Source organism: Carassius carassius, chromosome 10 (genome assembly GCF_963082965.1).
Source record: "Carassius carassius chromosome 10, fCarCar2.1, whole genome shotgun sequence".
Lineage (NCBI taxonomy): Eukaryota > Metazoa > Chordata > Actinopteri > Cypriniformes > Cyprinidae > Carassius > Carassius carassius.
Window position 1 is genome coordinate 16,477,923 of NC_081764.1, and position 23,439 is coordinate 16,501,361.

General features: G+C 38.1%; 1 protein-coding gene across 2 annotated transcripts in view; it reads right to left on the reverse strand.

Annotated features, from left to right (window-relative positions):
* LOC132151889 (lipoma-preferred partner homolog) overlaps window positions 1-23,439 on the reverse strand; it is a 205,560-nt gene that overhangs the window by 21,948 nt on the left and 160,173 nt on the right. For both annotated transcript variants that reach the window (XM_059560397.1, XM_059560398.1), the window contains exon 7: window positions 22,330-22,411. In XM_059560397.1, the coding sequence (XP_059416380.1) occupies window positions 22,330-22,411 (82 nt within the window). The remainder of the gene's footprint in view (window positions 1-22,329; window positions 22,412-23,439) is intronic.

Here is a 23,439-nt window from a genome sequence, read left to right on the forward strand (position 1 = left end):
CTTTGCTCTCCCCCAAACCACAAGGTTTCTTCATCTATTTTTTTCAAAGAAGATGAGATTTTCAATTATGAAGAAAACTAATGCTTCAGCTTTCAGGTTCATAGATTATCTTGAATAAACAGTGCGTCTGTTGCCTCTTTCAAGCCAACACATCTTTGAGGTACAACCAATGATAACAATCTACTCTACTGAGTAATTGCAAGGCTTGTGGATAAAAAGAATTAAAAGAGTCAATGTCAAAAGTAACAGAATATGAGGAGCATTTCTAAAGTTAGATTGATACCATCTCTAGGGGATTTACCCCTTTAAAGTGTTTGGATTTCTCTTTTTAAAAAGGGCAAAGTAATCGGTTGCCCTACAATTGTAGAAATCTAAGGCGCTTAATAAGGTCAGTCGCTTAACAGGGTCTATAGTGAGCTGATTTTTTCCCTTTGTGAAGAAAATGGAGATCAATGCAATCACCACTTGCGCAAATACCACCCGCCATATATCAACTCACTCATCAACTGTGAAAACACATGCAACTTCTCATTCAGATGATGGCAGACATGTAAAGAGCAGCTCATATCCAAACGAATCACTAATAAATTCCACTGAACCACTGTTCAGATCAAAATCCCCATAGCCACATATATAAAGCCACATATAATATCTCCAATGGGATGAGAATAGGATTAAACAACGTATTGGCATATTGACACACACTCAATCTTTTCATGATAAAATGAAACTTTGGACGTGGAAAGAGCATAATCTTTGTGTTACAGGGCATCTGCTATTGCACCAAAAAAAGATCCTGATTGCATATTGTGGGACACGGCATTTGGATATCTGTAATTGAGTCGAAGCTATCTTTAATTGAGCTTAAGATGTCTCCAACTCAATGCAAAGATATCTTCAAACCAATTAATGATGCTAGCAGTTTAATTAGCAGTATACGCTTTAAAGCCATATCTTATGGTGTTTTCTTTTTTACACATCTGAGGACAGATAGGATCTCAAAAAAAAAAAAAAGAGAGAACGTGAGATATTATGAATTAATTTACTTAACTTTAGAAGTTCCTCATTTTTCTTTTCTCTCTCTTTTGTGCTTCATTTAAGCTTGTTGTTAGAAATGATACACTCTCTGACTGCAATGACAGCCAGAGTTCAAGCTTGTCACAGACAAAAGGCAAAGCAGTGAGCAGGAGAAATATCAGACACGCTCCCATTTTCACCGCTGAAGCTGTCAGCGGCATCAACAAAACAGACTGAACTTTTCCGCTCTTCAGATTAGATATCAAAGCTGAGCTGAATATGAGCACCTCTTCTCAACAAAGTTTTAATCGTAGATAACTCTCCTCACACATGTGGATTAAGACATCTCTTAAATGATATCTCTTCATTTCAGTCGATGCACTGCGAAAAGTCCTTTTTTAAATCAATTCTTTTATCTTGTTTTCCAGTAAATAAAAATAAATAAATAAATGATCATCATTAAATAAGATGGAGAAGCTAAACTGACAAAGAGACAAGGAAAAAGCATTTTAAATTAAGTTCTTCTTGCTACTGTAAACAAGGATAAATATAATTTATATTCTCTAAAAACAAGTCCTAACATCCTTGATATTAAGCTATTTTACTTCTTACAGTAGGTGCTGTAAATATACACTGCAATTTGAAAGTTTGGGGTAAGTAAGATTAAAGTAAGATTTTTGTTTTTGTTTATTTAGTACTTTTATTAATCAAGGATGGATTAAATTGATCGAAAGTGACAGTAAAGACAGTTACATTGTTACGAAAAAGTATATTACAAATAAATGCTGTTCTTTTGAACACACTGATAATAATTAAGATTATTTAATAATTTCAAAATATTGATTTAATTTAATAATTATTTCTTGAGCATCAAATTAGCATATTGACACGATTTCTGAAGGATCATGTGACACTGAAGACTGCTGAAAATTCAGCTATGCCATCAAAGGAATAAATTACATTTGAAAATATACAAAAATAGGTTATTTTGAATGTAAGGATATTTCACAATATTTGATCAAATAAATGCAGCCTTGGTGAACATATAGAGACTTTAGTAACATAAAAATAACCTTACCAAGCCCAAACCTTTGAATGGTTTAGGATGATTTCTTTCTTTATTATAATTTTTTTTTTTTACAGAAAATTATATTTTGCAGTGTGTAGAGACAAAAGCGCTTAATGATTGATTATGTGGGTAGGGGAATAACTTCAGTTAAAAGCACTTTGAAATGATCCAACACAAGGTTTCCATGCACTGTCACACCTGTCTACGAAACAACAAAATGTCATGTTGATTCATAATTACCACTTAGCTCTATGTTGTGAGCCCCATGTTGAACTGTCACTAAAACTAATGTGAGCTACTTCACTGACGCTGATCTCTAGATAATTTCCACTCAAACCCCGCTGAGCTGTACCTGCAGTGGGGTTCTGCTGAGGAACAGCACAGACCAGGCGGAGGAAATCAAGTGGAGCCGTCTGCCTCCCGCAGCTCCTCAGGGGACCAGTGGGGGTGGGTGGAAGCCCAGGCAAAGGTAATCACTTCAGATGGGCTGAAATAAGAGCGGCTCTGGATCACAGGCCCCTCTGAGCCAAACAAGTGTGTGAGCGAGACAAGCGCAGAGAAAGAAAAGAGTGGACGTGAGTGAGAAATACGGCTAAGGGATGAGCGCAGGTCACCCTTAAAGTCTGAGTGGAGGAAACCGTTCGGAAATCTTCTTTCCTTTCAGTGGAGTGCCGTGGACTCACAAGATGTGAGAAGAAAGAAATCCTTAAATGCCTTTAGAGCAGTTCAAGTCATTTCTATCAGGTGAAGGACCACTTCATCAGTTAAAATACTCAAATCTGACCTCAAAACAATAACCTACGAGCAGTGTACAAATATCATTTGTATATCGGATATCTATATCCATATATCTTATCTTAAAGAGCCTCTCTTTTACAGATAAAGATAAAGATTGAGCGGAATATTTATTACTGAATATTTTAGTAAATGAGCTAAATATCCGCCCCCCACACATCCTTACAATATAAAAGTTTGTAAAATTATTATTTTTTATTATTATTTTTTTATGTTTTTGAAAGACATTTTGTCTTTTCTTTTATGCTCATCAAGGCTGAATTTATTTAATAAAAAATAAATAAATAAAAAGTAATACTGTGAAAGTTTTTTACAATTTATAATAACAGTTTTCCATTTAAATATGCTAAAATGTAATTGATTACTGTGCTAAATTCTTATCAGATATTATTGGTGCTTAATAATAGTTTCATCAATGTTGAAATCAGTTTTTGCTGATAAATATTTTTGTATATACACATATTTTCAGTGTTATTTGATGAATGAAGGTTCAAAAGAACATTATAAATGTCTTTAACTTTCAATGAATTTTATGCATCCTTGCTATAATGAATATATGAATTGCTATATGAATAACCAGTAGAACAGTAGCCCACACTTTGAATAGTTTTGCATCACGGTTTCAACAAAACTGTTAAGCAGAAAACTATTTTCACCATCCCTATACACTACCATATATGACAGAGCATTTCTCTCAATATTGGAGTCAGTAGGGAATACAGGATGATGACCCACAATAATTACATCGGCAGCTGCAAAGAAATCTCTGCAGACACAAACAAAGTCACACACATACCCCCACACACACACACACACACACACACACACACACACACACACACACACACACACACACACACACACACACACACACACACACACACACACACACACACACACACACACACACACACACACACACACACACACACTAACATTATGTGAAGCCTAATTGGTACAGACAGGAGATCAGAAGTACATTCTCACAACTGTCTCTCTAAATATGGGGCCTAAATGTGCTTTGACTCGTTTGTAGCCACAAACATTTCTGGTGACTCAGTCCCTCTCTGACTGAGAACAACAGAAAAAACTTTCTTTTTCAGTTAATGAATCTACACATTTTTACTATCAGCTCACCAATGGAGGAATCATGTAGCACTGCAAAATCACTAATTGAACATAATAAAAGGCTGGACATAACATAACATAGCTTTGAACTATATTATACTTGCCAGATGCAATTATTACGGGAAAGGACAAAGATAATTAAAGAGAATTTAACCAGACACAAATCCATATAGTGGAAGATTGAGAGGAATTTTACATTTGTTTAAATCTTCTAAAATACAGTAGCATTTAAATGACCTAAAGAAATAAAGGCCACAAAACCCTCATTTTTGATTTGAATTAGTCATCAAGTAAAGATCACAGGTACAGTATGTGATTCAGTGTAATATTGCAAAGAAATGTGTAATGCAATTTTGGATTATGTGATTAAAACAGAATAAAATGAATGAAGTACTGTCAAGTGATCCTGGTGCACAACGTTAACATATTTGCGATAAAAGGCCGCAACCAGATTCCTGCATAATGAAAATGGCATTTGCACATCTCTATGGATCTCAACTGGATCTGAATCTCCCCCGTAACACTGGGCAGAATGAGCTCATGAAAGAGCCTTCGCTTTCCCCTGTGTTCCCTGCTCTGGGAATGGAAGGCGAGTCTTCACATTAAAACTTCAAATAGTTCCTTTGTAACAAGAAAGGGTAGGAGTGGAAGAGTTCATTTACACTTTATACACTTTCTCTTCTGTTTTCACCATCTCAATGAAGTCTCCACTCTTTCTTATATGCAACCTAAGAAAAAAAGAAGAAATAATAAGGATGGAATGAAGGAAGAAGAAAGAGGCTTAATGTGTTGCTCACAAGCCTTGTGAAAGGCTTAAAGCAGTTAGGCATTTTAATTGGATAAAAGGAGAAGATTAAAGAGTTCTTGACTGCGCTCCATTAATAATTGATTTTTAATGTATTTGTGGTGGCAGGCAGATGCCGTTGTTTGGCAATGGTGGATGTTTTGAGAGGCAGGCCTGCTAAGATTTCCTGCACATCTCCGTCTCGCCGCTCTTTGTTTTCTCATGCTGCGATGCAAGAGGGATGTATGAAAGGCGGCGCGAGCGCAAGCAGCAATTTTGATCTTACATCGCCGGAAATCAAAGATCATGCGTGTAAAGAGGGAACGCAAAGAACTTTTTTGTGGAAGGCCAAACTTTCCTGACTCACTAAGAAAAGAAGGTGCGATTCTATAAGGAGGAAACACAGCCTTCTCAGTACTGGAAGACAAAGCACATCGTGACAACGTGCATGTAAACAAATAAACACAACAGATCCACAACACATACTCTGGGCTTGCAAGAACTTTGTTGCTTCAGAAAGAATATCTTGCGGTGTAAACAACAGAGCATTATTAGTCAGAAATAGTAGCAATAATGGAACACAGATTCGCACAGATATATTCATTTTTTTTTTAGGAACAATAGCAAACACCACATTCCTGCAGCTGGCATGGAAAAAAAATGGAATGATAAAAAAAAAAATAAAAAACATCTGCATTCCGCTCTAGTAAATTATGCTGCTCTAATTCATAAATTTATTACAGAACAATGTTACCAAACACACTTGTTTATTGTTGTTGTTGGTGCTGTTTTTTTCTCCATACAAAAAGATGAGGAGAAAAATAAATCAGTTGTGACAGGCTCTGTTTGCAGAGAATTAAAAAAGAAGGTAAAAAGTCTTGCCAAATGTTTATTTATTAGGGTTGCAAACAAATATTATAGGGGTCAATGATGCTTCTGATGCTTATTTTTTTCATTGCTTATGAATTAATTTATATATATACAACCCGAATTCCGGAAAAGTTGGGACGTTTTTTAAATTTTAATAAAATGAAAACTAAAGGAATTTCAAATCACATGAGCCAATATTTTATTCACAATAGAACATAGATAACGTAGCAAATGTTTAAACTGAGAAATTTTACACTTTTATCCACTTAATTAGCTCATTTAAAATTTAATGCCTGCTACAGGTCTCAAAAAAGTTGGCACGGGGGCAACAAATGGCTAAAAAAGCAAGCAGTTTTGAAAAGATTCAGCTGGGAGAACATCTAGTGATTAATTAAGTTAATTGATATCAGGTCTGTAACATGATTAGCTATAAAAGCTTTGTCTTAGAGAAGCAGAGTCTCTCAGAAGTAAAGATGGGCAGAGGCTCTCCAATCTGTGAAAGACTGCGTAAAAAAATTGTGGAAAACTTTAAAAACAATGTTCCTCAACGTCAAATTGCAAAGGCTTTGCAAATCTCATCATCTACAGTGCATAACATCATCAAAAGATTCAGAGAAACTGGAGAAATCTCTGTGCGTAAGGGACAAGGCCGGAGACCTTTATTGGATGCCCGTGGTCTTCGGGCTCTCAGACGACACTGCATCACTCATTGGCATGATTGTGTCAATGACATTACTAAATGGGCCCAGGAATACTTTCAGAAACCACTGTCGGTAAACACAATCCGCCGTGCCATCAGCAGATGACAACTAAAGCTCTATCATGCAAAAAGGAAGCCATATGTGAACATGGTCCAGAAGCGCCGTCGTGTCCTGTGGGCCAAGGCTCATTTAAAATGGACTATTTCAAAGTGGAATAGTGTTTTATGGTCAGACGATTCCAAATTTGACATTCTTGTTAGAAATCACGGACGCCGTGTCCTCCGGGCTAAAGAGGAGGGAGACCTTCCAGCATGTTATCAGCGTTCAGTTCAAAAGCCAGCATCTCTGATGGTATGGGGGTGCATAAGTGCATACGGTATGGGCAGCTTGCATGTTTTGGAAAGCTCTGTGAATGCTGAAAGGTATATAAAGGTTTTAGAGCAACATATGCTTCCCTCCAAACAACGTCTATTTCAGGGAAGGCCTTGTTTATTTCAGCAGGACAATGCAAAACCACATACTGCAGCTATAACAACAGCATGGCTTCGTCGTAGAAGAGTCCCGGTGCTAACCTGGCCTGCCTGCAGTCCAGATCTTTCACCTATAGAGAACATTTGGCGCATCATTAAACTAAAAATACGTCAAAGACGACCACGAACTCTTCAGCAGCTGGAAATCTATATAAGGCAAGAATGGGACCAAATTCCAACAGCAAAACTCCAGCAACTCATAGCCTCAATGCCCAGACGTCTTCAAACTGTTTTGAAAAGAAAAGGAGATGCTACACCATGGTAAACATGCCCCGTCCCAACTATTTTGAGACCTGTAGCAGAAATCAAAATTGAAATGAGCTCATTTTGTGCATAAAATTGTAAACTTATATATATATATATATATATAAAATATTTTGTTTAGAATATTATATATTATATTATATAATATATATATATATATTATTCTATATTACTCTAATACAGTATTTCCTAGGTTCATACTGTAGGTCACTAAGCACTAAATGATGCAGACAGTCAAAACACATTAGCAGTATGGCTGCAAAAGCTCCAGGTTTACACTTCATAGTTTCGTTTCCAAATTTGTCATCTTTTTATATTTACCCTATTTTCTCTTTCTGTCTATTGAGTGTGTGTTCATTCCAAAGGCCTTCTAGGTAGCTGCATGATAATGGTTTTACTTCATATGACAGAAGGAATGGGTGGCATCGATGTGCTTCAGTCTCTTAATGCTGCTTATCCATAACCCCTTTAATTACATTCCCATGTCAGCAAAAAATTTTGAAGCGGAATGTAGTGTGACTCCAGAGCAGAGAGAAAGGGGAGGTTACATGCCACAATGCATTATCTCTCAGTGTGTCAGGCCTGCGGGGCAGCGTGCAGATGACAAAGGGGGTGTGGGGGAAGTTTGTGGGTTATTTGTCCTCGAAGTGGGAACTGTGACATTGAAAGGTGCCAAGGTGTAAATAGGGTGAACCCAAAATGAGAGAAAGAGAGATAAAGATGACTGGAGTATGGAGGTAAACAAATGTGTTAGACTGCGTGTTTGTGTGGGACAAAACATTCTTTCTTGGGGTCAAACGCTCACCCACGAATGAAATCTAGCAACATGATTCATTGTAAGCCCTCCAGCTCCTTAAACTAGGCCTGCTATGCAGACAATCTTGCAAGCCTCAGTGGAGCTGTCTCAACGAAGCACAATCGCAGACCCGCACTCTCCGACAATGAAGGTACGTGTTAGATGATATCACCTCACATGAACTATCACAGGAAACAAGCCCTCACTGACCATCTGAAATATGAGCTGGGAGAGGAAAGAGAATGAGTGCTGGGGAAAAGAACAAGAGAGAGAGAGAGAGTGAGAGAGGAAAGACAGATTTAAGTGGCACACCACACTCTGATGTAAGACTAGAAAGCAGCATGTCCTTGGTCTTGAAGAACTGAAGCATAAACACAGCATACAAGAATAAACAAGCAGCCAATACACGTGTGTCTGGAAGGAAACAGCAGGATTCAGACAAGGATATAACTACATTATTTAAAGGAAAGTTCACCTAAAAATGAAAATGGTGTCATGATTTACTCACCCTTATGTTGTTCAAACCAACTTTTTCTTCCATGTATATGAATTTTTTTAAAAATATCTTGGCCATTTTTTTTTTGTAAAATGAACATGACTGAAGACTGTGAAACTCCAAAATGATAACCCCCCCCCCCCCTCAATAATTTGTAATTATTTGGGCTATTTGGGCTTTATTATTTGGACTATTAATTTATGCTAGTTTTGAGAAGTAATTGGGCAGGTTTTGTTTTGAAAACCTGGCAATCCTGATCTGAATGCACGAGCTGGAGATATACTACTAATCACAGGAGTGCCTTTACTTACAATATGCGCATGAAAATCACATTCGATTTTTTGCACAGCCCTATAACAAAATAAATAGTGGTTAATTATTTTAATGCCAATTCTCACAGTTACTTTTAATATAAAAGCCACTATTGGGGGCATGAAACCGACTGGCCATATGAAGCACTAGGACTTTTCATGTCGGCTGACTTTAAAAAAAAAACAAAAAAAAAAACAAAAGAAATATCTTGTTCCATACAAGTATACAGATATTAAAAGGGGAAAAAACTATGTTCTGCCGTGGTCACGCCAGCTTATTAAGGACATAATACAGGCCTAAGTGTTGACTCATCTGGTGTATTGAAATGATCCAACCCACTTCTGCTGCTATCTGTCTGCTCATGAGCCTTTCAATTGCTAGAAGCCAAACATAAAGGGGAAGAAGGTCATCTAATCACCCAGGATTAAAAATCGGGACACTGTAATCTCGTTATGAATCTCATCTGACCACATAAACATTTTTTACTGTTGCAGATTTTTATTTATTGTGTAATTTAATTGCACTGCCTTTACAATAAATAAAGAGTTATTTCAGATATTCATATCTAATAAATATATTCTACATAAAGTATATATACAGGTATAACAGAGTCAAATCTAGATAGTGGAGGATTAAATACATGTATATACCGGGTTATATTTTAGTCCCTATCAATCATTAATACAGGGGATCAGAGTTGTACCAGAGATTAAAAAACAAAAAAAACTGATTAATCTGATCCAAGTTTTACCTGAACTACCAGGTTTTAGCAGCCTGTTTGTATCCTGTGATTCTCATTCTAAACCACCACTGTTTGGCCATAGTATCAGATCTTCCCTGTAGACTTTTCTTTTCTCTTGGTCGGGCTCCCGAAAGGGAGGAGACAGAAGGCCTGCAGCACTACAGGTTGTGGTGTAACAGAGGGAACCTTAGGAACATATCACGCTCGAGGGTATATGAACGCTTTGGTCATGCCAGGTGCAAAGTCAAGATAAGTAGGGGCCACTGAAAGGGCCTGCAGATCTCCTACTCTCCTCAGAGAGGTAATAGCCAATAGAAAGGCGGTTTTAAGCATCAGATGTCTGTCTGAAATATCTTGAATAGGTTCAAACGGAGGTTTGCACATTGCCTCTAACACCACGACCAAGTCCCACGGGGGAATACGGGACTGTACTGGAGGTCTCAGCCTCAGCGCACCACGGAGGAAACGTGTAACTAAGGGGTGTCTTCCCAAAGACTGGCCATCGAGAAGGGCGTGGTAGGGCACAATGGCCGCCACGTAAACCTTGAACATGGAGTGGGTCAACCCTGCAGAGAGCCTGGCCTGTTGGAACTCCAGTGCCCTGCGCCTGTGAGAGTAGGTCTGTCCTGATCGGTATCTCCCATGGAGAGCCGTCGAGGAGCGAGACCAGGTCTGCGAACCATACTCGGCCCGGCCAGAACGGGGCTACTAATAACAGACGGACCCCGTCCCGTACTCTCGCCAGAACTCCCGGGAGCAGAGCAATAGGGGGAAAGGCGTACAGACGAAGCCTCGGCCAGGTCTGTACCATAGCATCCAGTCCCAGAGGAGCTGGATGAACTAGAGAGAACCAAAGGGGACATTATGATGTCTCTTGAGAGGCAAAGAGGTCTACTTGAGCTCTGCCAAAAACTCTCCATATCTGCTTCACCACCTGGGGGTAAAGCCTCCATTCTCTGGGCCTTGGCCCCCGTTGAATCGGCGGTGCAGAGCCGAACTGAATACAGTAGCCTTTTTCTACTGTGTGCAGGACCCATTGAGATACATTTGGCAGTAGTTTCCACGCTGCTAATTAATCTACTAAGGGAATCAGTCTCTCGAGACTGACCTCTGGTGTAAAAGGCCCCTGCAGGGGCGGCGAGCGTCTCAGCCCCGCTATGCGCACCGGCGGAAAATACTGAGAACGATGCTCGCTGGGGACCGCTGCGCCCTGGAACACTGGCAGGGTTGACAGACCAGCACCCAGAGGGCGCTGAGGCGAGACGGGCACCATGTAATGTGGTGTACGCTGCTCTACCCCAGGAGGGGCCGCCCTCTGCAGTCGTGACCGAAACGTGTCAGGACTTCTTAACCGAGGGCCTCCCAGCCTGAAGAACGGCAATCAGATCCGCCTTCGGCTGGGAAAACCCTGGTTCAGAGCGTTGCTTCAGCCTCCGGTTCCGACGCGGGGGAGCGCGGGCGTCAACGCTCTGACGATGGACTGAGAGGGCTGACCCCGCCCAGCAGCACCTCCAGTATATATAATTTCTCAGAGTGAGATAAATGTCATTATATTCCTCAGAATTTAATGCAAACAAACAATCAGACGAGTAAACACGGTCTACCTTGTTGATATAATTCATATCTAACTTCTCATAGTCAGATAAATACTGAATTTAATTCCTCAGAATTAATGCAGTTAACCAATACAGACGAGTAAAGACGGTCTGGTTTTGGTAAGATTCACATTAAAACTGAAATGATGTAATACACACGTTGCCTTGGCAGCACGCAAGCTGCTTACACAAACAATATTAATCTCCTCGGAAATAAGTAGCTGCAGCTACGAGTTCACAGAGGGGGAAGGAACCGCTGCGCGTGCTTCCGAACCTCGAGAATGAACTCTAAATCTAGGGAACACGGGTGGAGATAGGCAGAGCCGTCTTCGCCCAGTACTTAGATATGCGAGAAGCACAGTCAGCCCCCTTATTTTTTCCCGAGAGCTGACTGCATGAGCTGCACTCCTCATTAATGCTGCTCGTTATACAGTTAGGCATAATATGCTTGTGAAACGGATGCTTGTGTAACTGTTGTCTGTGCAACTGATGTTTATGCAGCTTATGTTTGTGCAACTGCGAGCTCATCGACATCCATTTCAATCTCCTCTGAGAAAAAAGGCGGTGCGACACGGCCGTCACTCGTGGGGAAGGACTGCAACACTCTGGCTTCTGAACCCGGAGATCGGGCAGATCTGGCGGGTGAGGTAGGAGATAGGGACGCGCCCGTCTCCATACCCTCCAGCAGATCTTATCTGCGAACCCAGCGAGTGCAGGCGCCGCTCCGCCTCGGCGAAAGCGTGACCGACACCGTGAGGAACGCTGGCGAAGACTCCCCCTCGAGAGAGTCCTCCGGGATCGAAGCGTACACACTGGCTTGTACCAGTGCAGGCAGTCGGCTCCCTCAAGAGCCGAAACAGCGTGCCTCAATCCCAGGCAGACCGCGCACAGACCGTGTATTCCCACTCGTGATGAACACACAATCTGAAACGCAATCTGGATTCGCCTTTCAGATGTCTCGTCTTAGCTTTGCTCTTTGACTATTGCTTACTCTTTGAGGAGCTAATAGTGACAAACAACAATAAATAAGACTGACAAGACAGAATGACATGCACACACAGAACGCTTGCTGAAATACGCTAAGCTGAAGCCCTTTATAGCTTCCTGGTAGCTTACGTCACCCCACCCGTGACATCACGCTCTTCTATAAGACAGATTAGATATGATATTCAGAGTCGCTCATGCTAAACGCGTTCCCCAAAGCGTTGTTTGACGCAGCTCGAGTTCCTGAAGAGGAACTTTTGCTTTACCCCTAGATACTGTATGTCATAGTCTGTGCTAGTTATTAATAAAAACAAAATTACTTTACTTAATTTTACACATAAACAAGGAAAAACCCAACTAGTTCAACTATGAAGTCGGGAGAATCAGCTCTCAGCCAAGTTTCAGTGTTTGTATTCTCATTCGTTTCTGGCTGTTGCTTGTCTATTTTATTAACCAGAGACTTCACATTGCCCAGGGTAGACAAGGTCTGGATCTTTTCCTTTTGATTCAAAGCTAAACACAAGCTTTACTTTTGCAGAATCACAGTGGGAACCCACTAGCAGCTTGTAAACAAAGCATGCAGGCCAATAGGCTGTTGCTTCTTGTAGTTCAACAAAACTATTCTTGCAGTCCATTGTGGAAAAGTGTATTACAAATTTCCAAACGCCAATAAAACATAAAACATTTTGCGAAACTATGTCTGTTTTTAGTAATGATTTGATGTTACATTTAAAACAATAAAACACTCAATTGAGTTATGTTTTCATGTATTCATATACAACAGTTCTTTCTGGTCTTCAAATCTGATTAGCTGAGAGTAGTGCAATATTGTAGTGATAACAGAGCTCCAACCATTTCACGGTTTGTATCTCTCTGTTTGCAGTATTTCTCATAGTGGATTTCTCAAATCCACTATAATGTTATAAATATTATGGGTTTTGTGTCACAGAATGTAGTTTAAAGAGTCTTTTGGACAATAATACACTTGTTTAGACTTCAAATACATTGTTTGTTAATTTGATTTATGCATTTTCATTTAGCAGACATTTTTATCCAAAGCGACTTACTTATTCAGGTTATATATCTTTTTTTAAATATTTTTATTATGTGTGTTACTTGGGAATTGAACCCATAACCTTTTGCACTGCTCACACAATGCTCTACCACTGAGCCACAGGAACACATAGATAAAGTTAATAAAGATAATGTAAATAAAGTCAAAAGATAATGTCTACTTGAAAATTTGCTTTGATGTTTTCAATGATGTGAGCTCCAGGGCGTCAGTGGCCATTCAGCGCCCATGAACCTGCAAAGAGCAGCCGTACTTTGGCCAGATCTTCTGTAATTTGCTTCTGGCTCTGATGTCTCTTGGTGGTTAAACATGAACATTTGTTTTGGTTAAATCTAACGGGCAGTCTTTGGTCTTATTAATCAATTTTTTTGTTCAAGAGCAAATCACTTATATAAGGGCAAAATCTCATCACGTTATATTTTATGTAATTTTAATGCTGTATATCAGATCGCTGCCTTTGTACTTTTTGACTAAATTGCCTAGCAACTTTTATGATGGCAGTTGTTGTTTATTAAAAATTAGTATTCAATAAATAATATTTTATGTAAATAGTAGTAGTATAGTATTTAGTATCGGGAAACCGTGTTTGTGTTTGTGATTAGTTATTGTAATTGTTATTGTTCCACCATTAGATGACGACAAGAGTGTTTTTAGGAGTTTTATGAGTCAGCAGTAAAGACTTTTATACTGAAAGAGACTGAAACAGGGTTGTAAATAAGGAAGTTATTTTTACTTTCAACAACACCTTGTAAGACGCAGCCAACAAATTCACTGAGCAGTGCTGTAATTGGAAATCACCCTCAACAGTTGAAAGGATAGTTCGACAAAGATATTGCTTTCCTCACTGGACATCACTGGTTACGTCCCAAAACCATTTAAGCTGGCAGTTATTAAGCCTCTTATTAAGAAACCACAACTAGATCCAAGGTTTAAAAAAGAGGTGTGTTCTGGCACAATGCTATTTTAAGGAGCTGAAAATAGACTGCGCCACAGACCAGCTCAAACCTGGTCTAAAGTCTGGCACAATGTTTTTTATTTGTTATTTAAAGACTTTTATTTAAAGGCTTTCATTAACAGAAAATACAGTAAAACAGGATAAACGTGGCCAAAGGGGGAGAGTGTCCAAAATAAACAGGGGATCTGGTGTCTTCGTTGTGCTGCGGGGTTTGTGTGGGTCGGGCAGTTTTCATGGAGGAAGGGTCCAGGTAAGGGGCGGAGTTCAGCGGCCGCACACTCTCCCCTCTCCAGATCGTGGCACGAGGGTCGGCCGCTTCTTCTAGCGGCCGCATCTTGCTCGTTGGCAGCGGCGCTTGCAGGGGATGGACGGCCTGGCATCCTGGCCCGTCGGCCATGTAAACGCAGCCTTCCTGGACCCACCAGGACACCAGTGTGCATGCACGGGGAAGAGACCGGTCTCTCGAGGAGAGGCGCGTTGGGCTTTTAAACCGCGGCGGTGATGAGGATCCATTTACGTCAGGTGTACCCCATCAAATGCCGCCAGCCCTGGCTCATCCAGCAAAGTCCACTAAAGGAGGTAGAGCTTTTTCACATTTGGCTCCCAAAGTCTGGAAGAATAACCTTTCTGATAATGTTCGGGGTTCAGACACACTCTCTCCGTTTAAATCTAGATTAAAAACATCTCTTTCACCAAGCATTCGAATAATGCATCTCATAAATTGTGACTGCAGTTGCATCTGATCAAATGCGCATTCTTACTCTTTATCTTTGTTTAAACTAATTAATTTTACTTTGTTGGAACAGCAGCTATGCTTATTATGTTTCTATTTGTTTCTCTGTTTTGCCACGGGATTTACACAAGCTCCAGTCTGGATCCAGAACACCCGAAAAGAGATGATGCTGACCCCCCTTAGAGGACCCCAAATGATGCTAACCCTGAATCAACAAACAAAACTAACAAATATTGCTACAGGTGTAATTGCATCATATAATAATTGTTGTTAATAATGATCATTATCTGGCTGACTAAATCTTGTATTAATTTTTCTAAAAAAATCCTGTCATACGCACATAAACTGAAAGTCACCACTTATATGCTACTACTAAATACTGTAGAAACTTAATTTTCTGTAAAGTTGCTTTGTAACGATTTGTATTGTAAAAAGGGCTATACAAATAAACTTGAATTGAATTGAATTGAACATTCAAACTAATGTTTTATTATGAATCTAAGCTGTGTCTATTATTGATTTTTATTTCCACTCCACTTCACGTGAGGGGGCGGAGACGTGATCGGCTCGGAATGCATTTTCAATGTGTACATTGAATTTTGCTACATTCATTGGAGGACATTGAATGAAAATGCAATTGTAAGTGTCTTGACTGTGAGTGTAAATGCAATTAAGAAAAATAACATTTGAATGATAATTTTGCCACAGTATTTGCTTGAACATGTTAAACACATCTAAACATTTCTGTAATACATTTTCATTTTGCAACTTATAAAGCATTAAAATTAGTATTCATTTTACATATTAAAACTAGTGTATGAAATGGCAAATGAAAATTATTTAATTTAATTTAATTCAAACGTTGCACAAATGTATTGGAAAATGTAAATGTAAATACAGAAATGCATTGCCATTTTACATATTGCATTGTCATTTTGCATATTACATTCCAAACTGAATATTGCTACCCATATGCTTCCATATTGTGCATCCTTAAATGTTACAAACATTTAAGTGCCATTATAAAAATTTCTTATGGGAAAATGCAAAAGAATCTGAAGCTGTGATTTTGTACAGCTGCGACTTTATTGGATCTTTAATGGATGGAGTAGTAGTGTTTTTGTGGATTAATGTTGCCCTGCACTGAAACTTTACCAGCGAGAGTCAGTCCAGTTCTTGACCTGTTTTAGGGTTACAGCACTTTAAAATGCCACAAATCCCATGTTTTCATGAACACAAGTGGGAGTGAATTTTAAAGCACACTCCTGAGACTTTACTAAGGGCAAGTGAGTAATAAGTACATGTTCAACCAGAATATCTAGGACAATGCACAACGCTAGTGTTGATACTGTTGTATTTGAAACACAAAGCTGAATGCCACTTGACCCATTTACAACAGTCCAACGTCTGGGGTCTTGGCTCTATACTATGTGTTCAAAAAAAATCTCAAACTCTTCCAAGACTCTTCATCAAGTTTTCATGGCAAGATGTCTCATAAATTATGAGAGCATCTCCAGCTAACTTTAGAAAAATGCTGCAATTCCCGACCACAGCACAAAGATAAAAAAAAAAAGTTCTGGTTGACCGTTGAGTCATTTGCCTTTCGAAATCTTTAATCAGATTTTTCAAAATCTTTGAAAATTGATCTGATGCATATTCGCACCCGAGAAGTTTTTGAAGAGCCAAACTGTTGAGTAAAGGAAATGCTCCTCATCTAAACTCTTCTGAGAGTTCCCTTATGAGTTACACATACGCAATCTCTCAGAGCACAGAAAACAGAGTATATTGAGATAGAAATATCAATTAATAAGAAACTTCAGAGACAGTTTTGGTAGCGATTCACTTGCACGACACATACAGTGTGCCTCAAAGTCTGCATTATTCAGTTCTGTGTCCCGCTTGTGCTCTTAAAAAATGAAAATACCACATAATGGAGGGAGGAAGTGCTGTGTGTGTTGTCTTGAACTGTGATGGATGCAACCAACTGTGAAAACTATTATGTGTTCCTTGTCTTTTGACGGATTGTGTTCTAGAACAGTGTACAACTGAATTACCATGTAACCAATCTCTGCTAATAATTACAGCAATGTTTCTCACCTTCTTTTCTCAGACTTAAGGCGTGTTGTATTCAGAATGAGAAACAGAAGGAAACTGAATCATGTCTGTCTCTGGAGACCCCAAGTCCTCTGTTCCAGCAGTACAAACTACAATATCCTCAATTGAGGGAGCTCTAAGCATCGAGCCGGGAGAGATCATGGCATTGACTCTGATAATTTTGTTAATTATTAGCCTTGGGGTTCCATTCAGCAGTCACTCACAAAACCCGCTCTATCCCCTATCCTGCCCTTTTAAAAGGAATGGAGGCCTTGAAAAAGCAATCATATGGGTAGCAATTACAGAGTTTCTTATACTCAAAGGGTTTCTCCTCTTTACATGCAGATCTTCAGAGGAGCTCTGGATGACATCCTGCAGGATCATAAGAGAAATCTTAGGGGAAGGAGATGTGTGTGGAAGAGAGGCAGCAATGGAAGAGTTAAGAAAGAAAGCAATCTTGGTCTAAAATGTGTGCTGATGCCTTATGTGTCTCTGTAATAAGTTTCTGTTTTGTCATTAAAGACCCCATAAAAATATTTTCGGTAACACTTTAGAATAAGGTTTCATTAGTTAATGTTAGTTAACTACATTAGTTATCATGAACTAATCAAGAACAATCCTTCTAAGGCATTTATAAATCTTAGTTAATGTTAATTTCAAAATTTTACTAATGCATTATTTAAATCAAAAGTTGTGCTTGTTAACATTAGTTAATGCAATGTGAATTAGCATGAACTAACAATGAATAACTGTATTTTCATTAACTAACATTAACAAAGATGAATACATACAGTAATAAATCTATTGTTCATTGTTTGTTCAAGTTAGTTAATACATGAACTAATGGAACCTTATTATAAAGTGTTACCCAAATTTTTTTCTTCTTTTTCTTTTATTTATATATATATATATAGGGTGCGATTTGCCGGGGGGATGCGTGGGATTTCCCCCTTTCTGGTCAATGTATCCCTGCCTCTGCTGAATTATTTTTATCCCCGGTGGGGATAAATTTGTCCCCCCCTCAAAGTGATCAGTGCTACTACACTAGTGGCGAGATGGATCACAAAACTTATCACGGATCCGTGGTTTGATTAAAGTCAATTTTATTTTAAAATGCGCTACTTTGGTTGGCTCTGATAAAGCTGCCGCGCAGCCTCTCTGTATTCACCACTCTGCAGACTTGCTCAATGTCTGATTGGTTACACCCCACGAGTAATAGCCTATCAACACTTGCGAGACGATTGAAGCCGGTCCGCTGGGCGGTGGAGTTGCTAACTTGGCGACTTTGTCAATAGATTTAGCGACTTTTTTTCCCAAAAAAAGTGACTAGCGACAAATCTAGCGACTTTTTGGGCAATCATTATTAAGTCTCTGAGACTCTCTGGTGCTGCCATACGAGTGCGAGGTCTCTCTTTCCCAGCGCAAGCCTCTCTCTGCATCTGCGAGCGAGCGCAGAGAGCAGCAGCACTTTCAGTTAAAAAAAAAGAAATATATTCTGTTGCTTCTAATTCTATTTTACAAGCAAGTATAGCCGACATCAGTCACAGCACAACCACTGACTTTATCGTATGTGTATTTGATTTCATTAGTGCAGATTAATGTTTGAGAGCTGGTTGTAGTCTTAATGGACCGCATTTCAGTCATTATAATATTCATTCCGTTTTCATTCAGAAACATTAAAATATAGTAATAAAAACATTTTTATTGAGAATTAAATTAAATGGCTAAATTAAATTGCAGTATGTGAGCATAGGGAGGCAATACAATACGACACACTTAGGTCATAAATATGCTAATTAGCACATGACGTCATCTAGTTCATGTTCTCATTATTTATTTTTATTAATTAAAATGTTTCAAAACACCCCCCCCCCCCCCTCTGTTTTTTTCACAAATCGCACCCTGTATATATATATATATATATATATATATATATATATATATATATATATATATATATATATATATTGAAACAGAACATTGGGCTAGCTCAAATCAGAGGGCTGCTTTTAAAAAGTTCACATCATAGTTTGGTAAAACCACAATTTGCTATTTCTAATAGGTGGAGTAGACATTTTTCTATATAAAAAAATCTTTTTTATTTTCAGCGTTTAGTAAAAGGAAATGCTAAAATAAAATGAATTATTAATTTATTATTAATAATTAATTATTATTATCAATAAAAAAAAAATAATAATACTTGTGAAAGACTATAACAATGCTACAGTAACTACCTGTTAATTGGTTAATGGTAAGTTTCCTTACTTTATACGGGTGAAAACTGTATTAGATTCACATTACATTTCATGTAAGTTTACAGTAAAATATTGCTAAATGTACCACTTTTGGAATAAAAAAAGAACAAGTCATCTTATGATTTACAGTGAAAAACCGAATTCCCTGGATGGAAACTTACATTTGAAGGTATTTTCTTTTCATACAATTTTAATTTTTAATATTTTACTATATCATTCTAGCAACCACAGCTGCAGTTCTTTTCTTTTGTCTGTAAAAATACAACTTTTTTTTTGACACTGTATTTTACACTGTACTTTTTAATATGGTGTATTATTTTTATTTTTTATTTTAAATAGTTTAAGATGTCTAACACTTCAATCAACAGACATTTGAGATTTGTGTTTCTAATGCTAATGAAAAAAGTATGTTTAATAGCAAGTGTATTTGGGAAAGTGCTATTTTCCCAGTAGAGATTTTAAAGATGTATATATGCTAAAAGTTGTTTTGTCAACTTTTAGTAGTCAACTACAATACAGATGGCCACTGAGCTAACAGACATAAACTAAAAGCTATAATTTCCTGGAATCTTTGACCGTCACATACAATGCTGCTTTTTCCTCTCTCTCTTACTTTCTTTAACCTCATCACACCCCTGGCTTTCTTCCTATCTCATCCCCTCTCTTAAATCCCAAGAGTGCTGTGCTCTTGGTTAGATGTTGTGGTTGTGTGTGACATCCTCAGTGACTGCTGTATGCCTGGCTGACCTGGGTTCAAACAGACCCATTTACAGGCTCACTTGCCTGCATTCAACCTCCCCCTAGCCATTAAGGCAGTTTGCAAACACTGCACATATATATGTGTGTGTGTGTGTGTGTGTGACAATGAGCAATGTTCACTCATGCCACGCGTTTACTCCAGGCCACTCGCTGCTGACACATGCTCTGATGAAAGCAGGACACATCAGCCCAACACACTCTCTCTCTTATTTCATTTAACCCTTACACTTTGCTTCATGCAGACCAGCTTTTTACATACAGGTGAGCTACAATATGCGCTTTGGAATAAAAGTATGTGTCAGTATAGCATGTTACAGCTTTTAATCATACAATCATGTACAAACGTATTTATATATCACATATAATATAATATAATATAATATAATATAATATAATATAATATAATATAATATAATATAATATATTCTAAAGCATTTTTACATTATATATATATATATATATATATTTTTTTTTACAGTGTATGATGTGACACTGAAGACCGGAGTAATGATGCTGAAAATTCAGCTTTGCCAACACAGGAATAAATAACATCTTAAAATATATTCAATTAGAAAACAGTTATTTTAAATTGTAATAATATTTCACAAAATTACTGTTTTTACTGTATTTTGGGTAAAATAGAAGACACTCCTTTTAAAAACATAGATCTATAGCTCAATAGCTCTTTTTTTAATTTGAAGGTACTGTATGTAAGTTTTTCACACTACTAAAGCATAAAAATACCATAATATGTTTACAGATATTTAAGAAACATGCTAAGTTAACATACTTGTTTATCTGAAAAACAATTTTACAGTCAGTTATTCTTCTTTGAAAATGGAAAATGTTTTGGTTTGTCAAACCCGCCCACTGCCAGTTTGCCCAATTGTATTTTGGCACCCCGGGTTGCCAGTTGGTGGAAAACACAATGTATTTCATTTCATTCATCGTCAACTGCGCTCGTTCCTGTTGGTGTGGTCAATGTGGCAACCCGTGTGTGTCTCAAGTCAGAGTAGGAGGGGCTGGATGAAAAAAACCCTATCCAATATTTTGAATTTGGACTGCAATACCTAGTTCAACCACTCGGTGTCAATCCTATATACAGCACCTTAAACTACTACTAGTAAAAATTTAAAATAAAAATTATATATAAATTTGATTTCTCGGACAGTGGAGGAAGTACTGTAGATGTGTTAAACAGAGTTTCCCAACTAAAGAGTGAAAATAGAAGCTGACAGTAAGAGCTGGTGGTAATAAGTGCAGGGAATGTCTTCTGACACTTACGGTAAAAAGGGGGAAGCGCATACTGCTGGAGGTGGGTGAACGAATGCGAATATAGCAAAACATTCACACACTCCAACAAATACTTTATGCTTGAACACACTTCTGCAAAAGAACAAATAGTGTACATCTGGGATTCCCAGTCCTATTCCAAGAAATCTGCCTTTCTGCTCCAACCCTAATCAAACACACCTGAACCAGCTAATTAACATCCTCAAGAACATTTGATAATTACAGACAGGTTTGTTGGAACAGAGTTGGAACCGAACTCTGCAGGAAGGTAGTTCTCCAGGAAAGGGTTTAGGGAACCATGGCCTACAGCTGCTTCCCAAAAATACAGGAAATGTTTGCTTGTGTCCTCATGTAAAGAGCACAGAACAAGGGTCAATGTTAAGACAAAATTACATCATTGCCACATCCATTCCAATCATGATGGATATGTTACGTATGCCATACACACAAGCACACAAATGTGCAGCTCACATAGGTTGACCATATGTTCCCGGAAATGTACTAGCCAGGATTTCTAAATTTTCTAAAATGTATAGGTTTTGGCTCTGACATCCTATTGTTTTCATACTTGCTGAAGGTAACGACTGAAAAGTTTGACCAGGCATTGTACATAATCAACCAATATTGGCTTGTGAGAAGGTGAGAGTAAAGAACAGTAAACAATGAAAGCAATGAAAATACTTGAACATATAATGTATGAGGATTGTAGTAGAGAGCACTTCAGTAGGGAAACAATGCCATAAATCAGAAATTTTAGGTAAATTTAGAAATCCCAGTCAGTCAGGACCCGGAAAAAAGGGGACATGAGGTCACCCTAGCTTACAAATACATATAGTATATACAATTACTTTTTATGCACATGGTTATTTTTAATGGCCATAAGAAGACAGTTCTCTTCATGTTCACACAAAAGTTGCTCAGTTGTATGCTTTCACATTAACTGTGAACAAGTTTGACAACCAGAAAGTGTCCACATCCTTTTTTGGCCCCACTGTATTTGAAATGCAGGAAACTGATAATCACTCTGAGGTCTAGCTGCTAGAGAAATCAATGTAAGGTTTGTGTGAGGTACACTGGTCACATACCAAAATACTCCTCAGAGGGGGGGTTGTCCATGTCAAACAGCATCTTCTTAGTCAGACGGTCCAGTTCCTCCTCGGGACGACCCTAAAACACAACAAAGATACACACTGGGGTTATACATAATGTACACTTTCAATCACATGCTAATCAGCTTGCAGGCAAAATGTACAGGAGCACAAATCTCACAAATATTAAATAAAACACAGTGTTGTTTACTATAACAAGGTAATGCAGACTAATTAAATGATGAGTTGATGCAGCGGATTTTCATGGATGTTCACAAGCATCTTTTAATTAGAAGGATCATCAGCCTAACGATATCATCAGTCTAACGAATATATAAGATGTTGAGATTGTTGCTGAGGTTTCAGAAGTTAAAGTGAAGGCCTACAGTAGTCCACATGTACATGCCGTATTTTTATAAATAGACTTTTTTCTCCTTTATTTAAAAATAAATCTAACCCAAAAGAAGCAAAAACACGCTATGAAATGCTGTCAAGAGCATGCCAAACCAACAGGTGGCGATATAACTGTAACCGTTAAGCCATGTTGGCCAATAATAAGCCCCAAAATAAAAAAAGGTTATTACTGGTTGTCTCCTTGACAGGAGTTTTCAAAAAGATTGAGTTTCAGTGACCTGCTACTGCGTTTGCGTGTGGACAAACGGCCAAACCACATAGAAAAAGCTGCGGTTTTGAAAATACCTGCATTCATGTAGACATGTTTACATTGTCACATTGTTACTTGGGCAAGTGGAAAGGATTTTTATTAGAATTGATTAATTAATTGAAACAAACGTATCATTATTTTGTACATTTTACAATTAGACTGCTGTTCAAAGGTTTGAGTATTAAGATTTAAAAATATTTCTCTTTGCTCACCAATTCTACATTTATTTGATGGAAAAAATATAGTAAAATAGTAACAGAGTGAAATATTAATACAATTTAAAATAGCTGTTTTGCAGTTTAACATTAAGTGTAATTTTGTTATTCCTGTGATGGCAAAGGTGAATTTTCAGTATCACATGATCCTTCAGAAATATGTTGATTTGGAGCTCAATTAGCATTTTTTATCATCATCATAGTTGAAAATGGTTGTGCTGCTATATA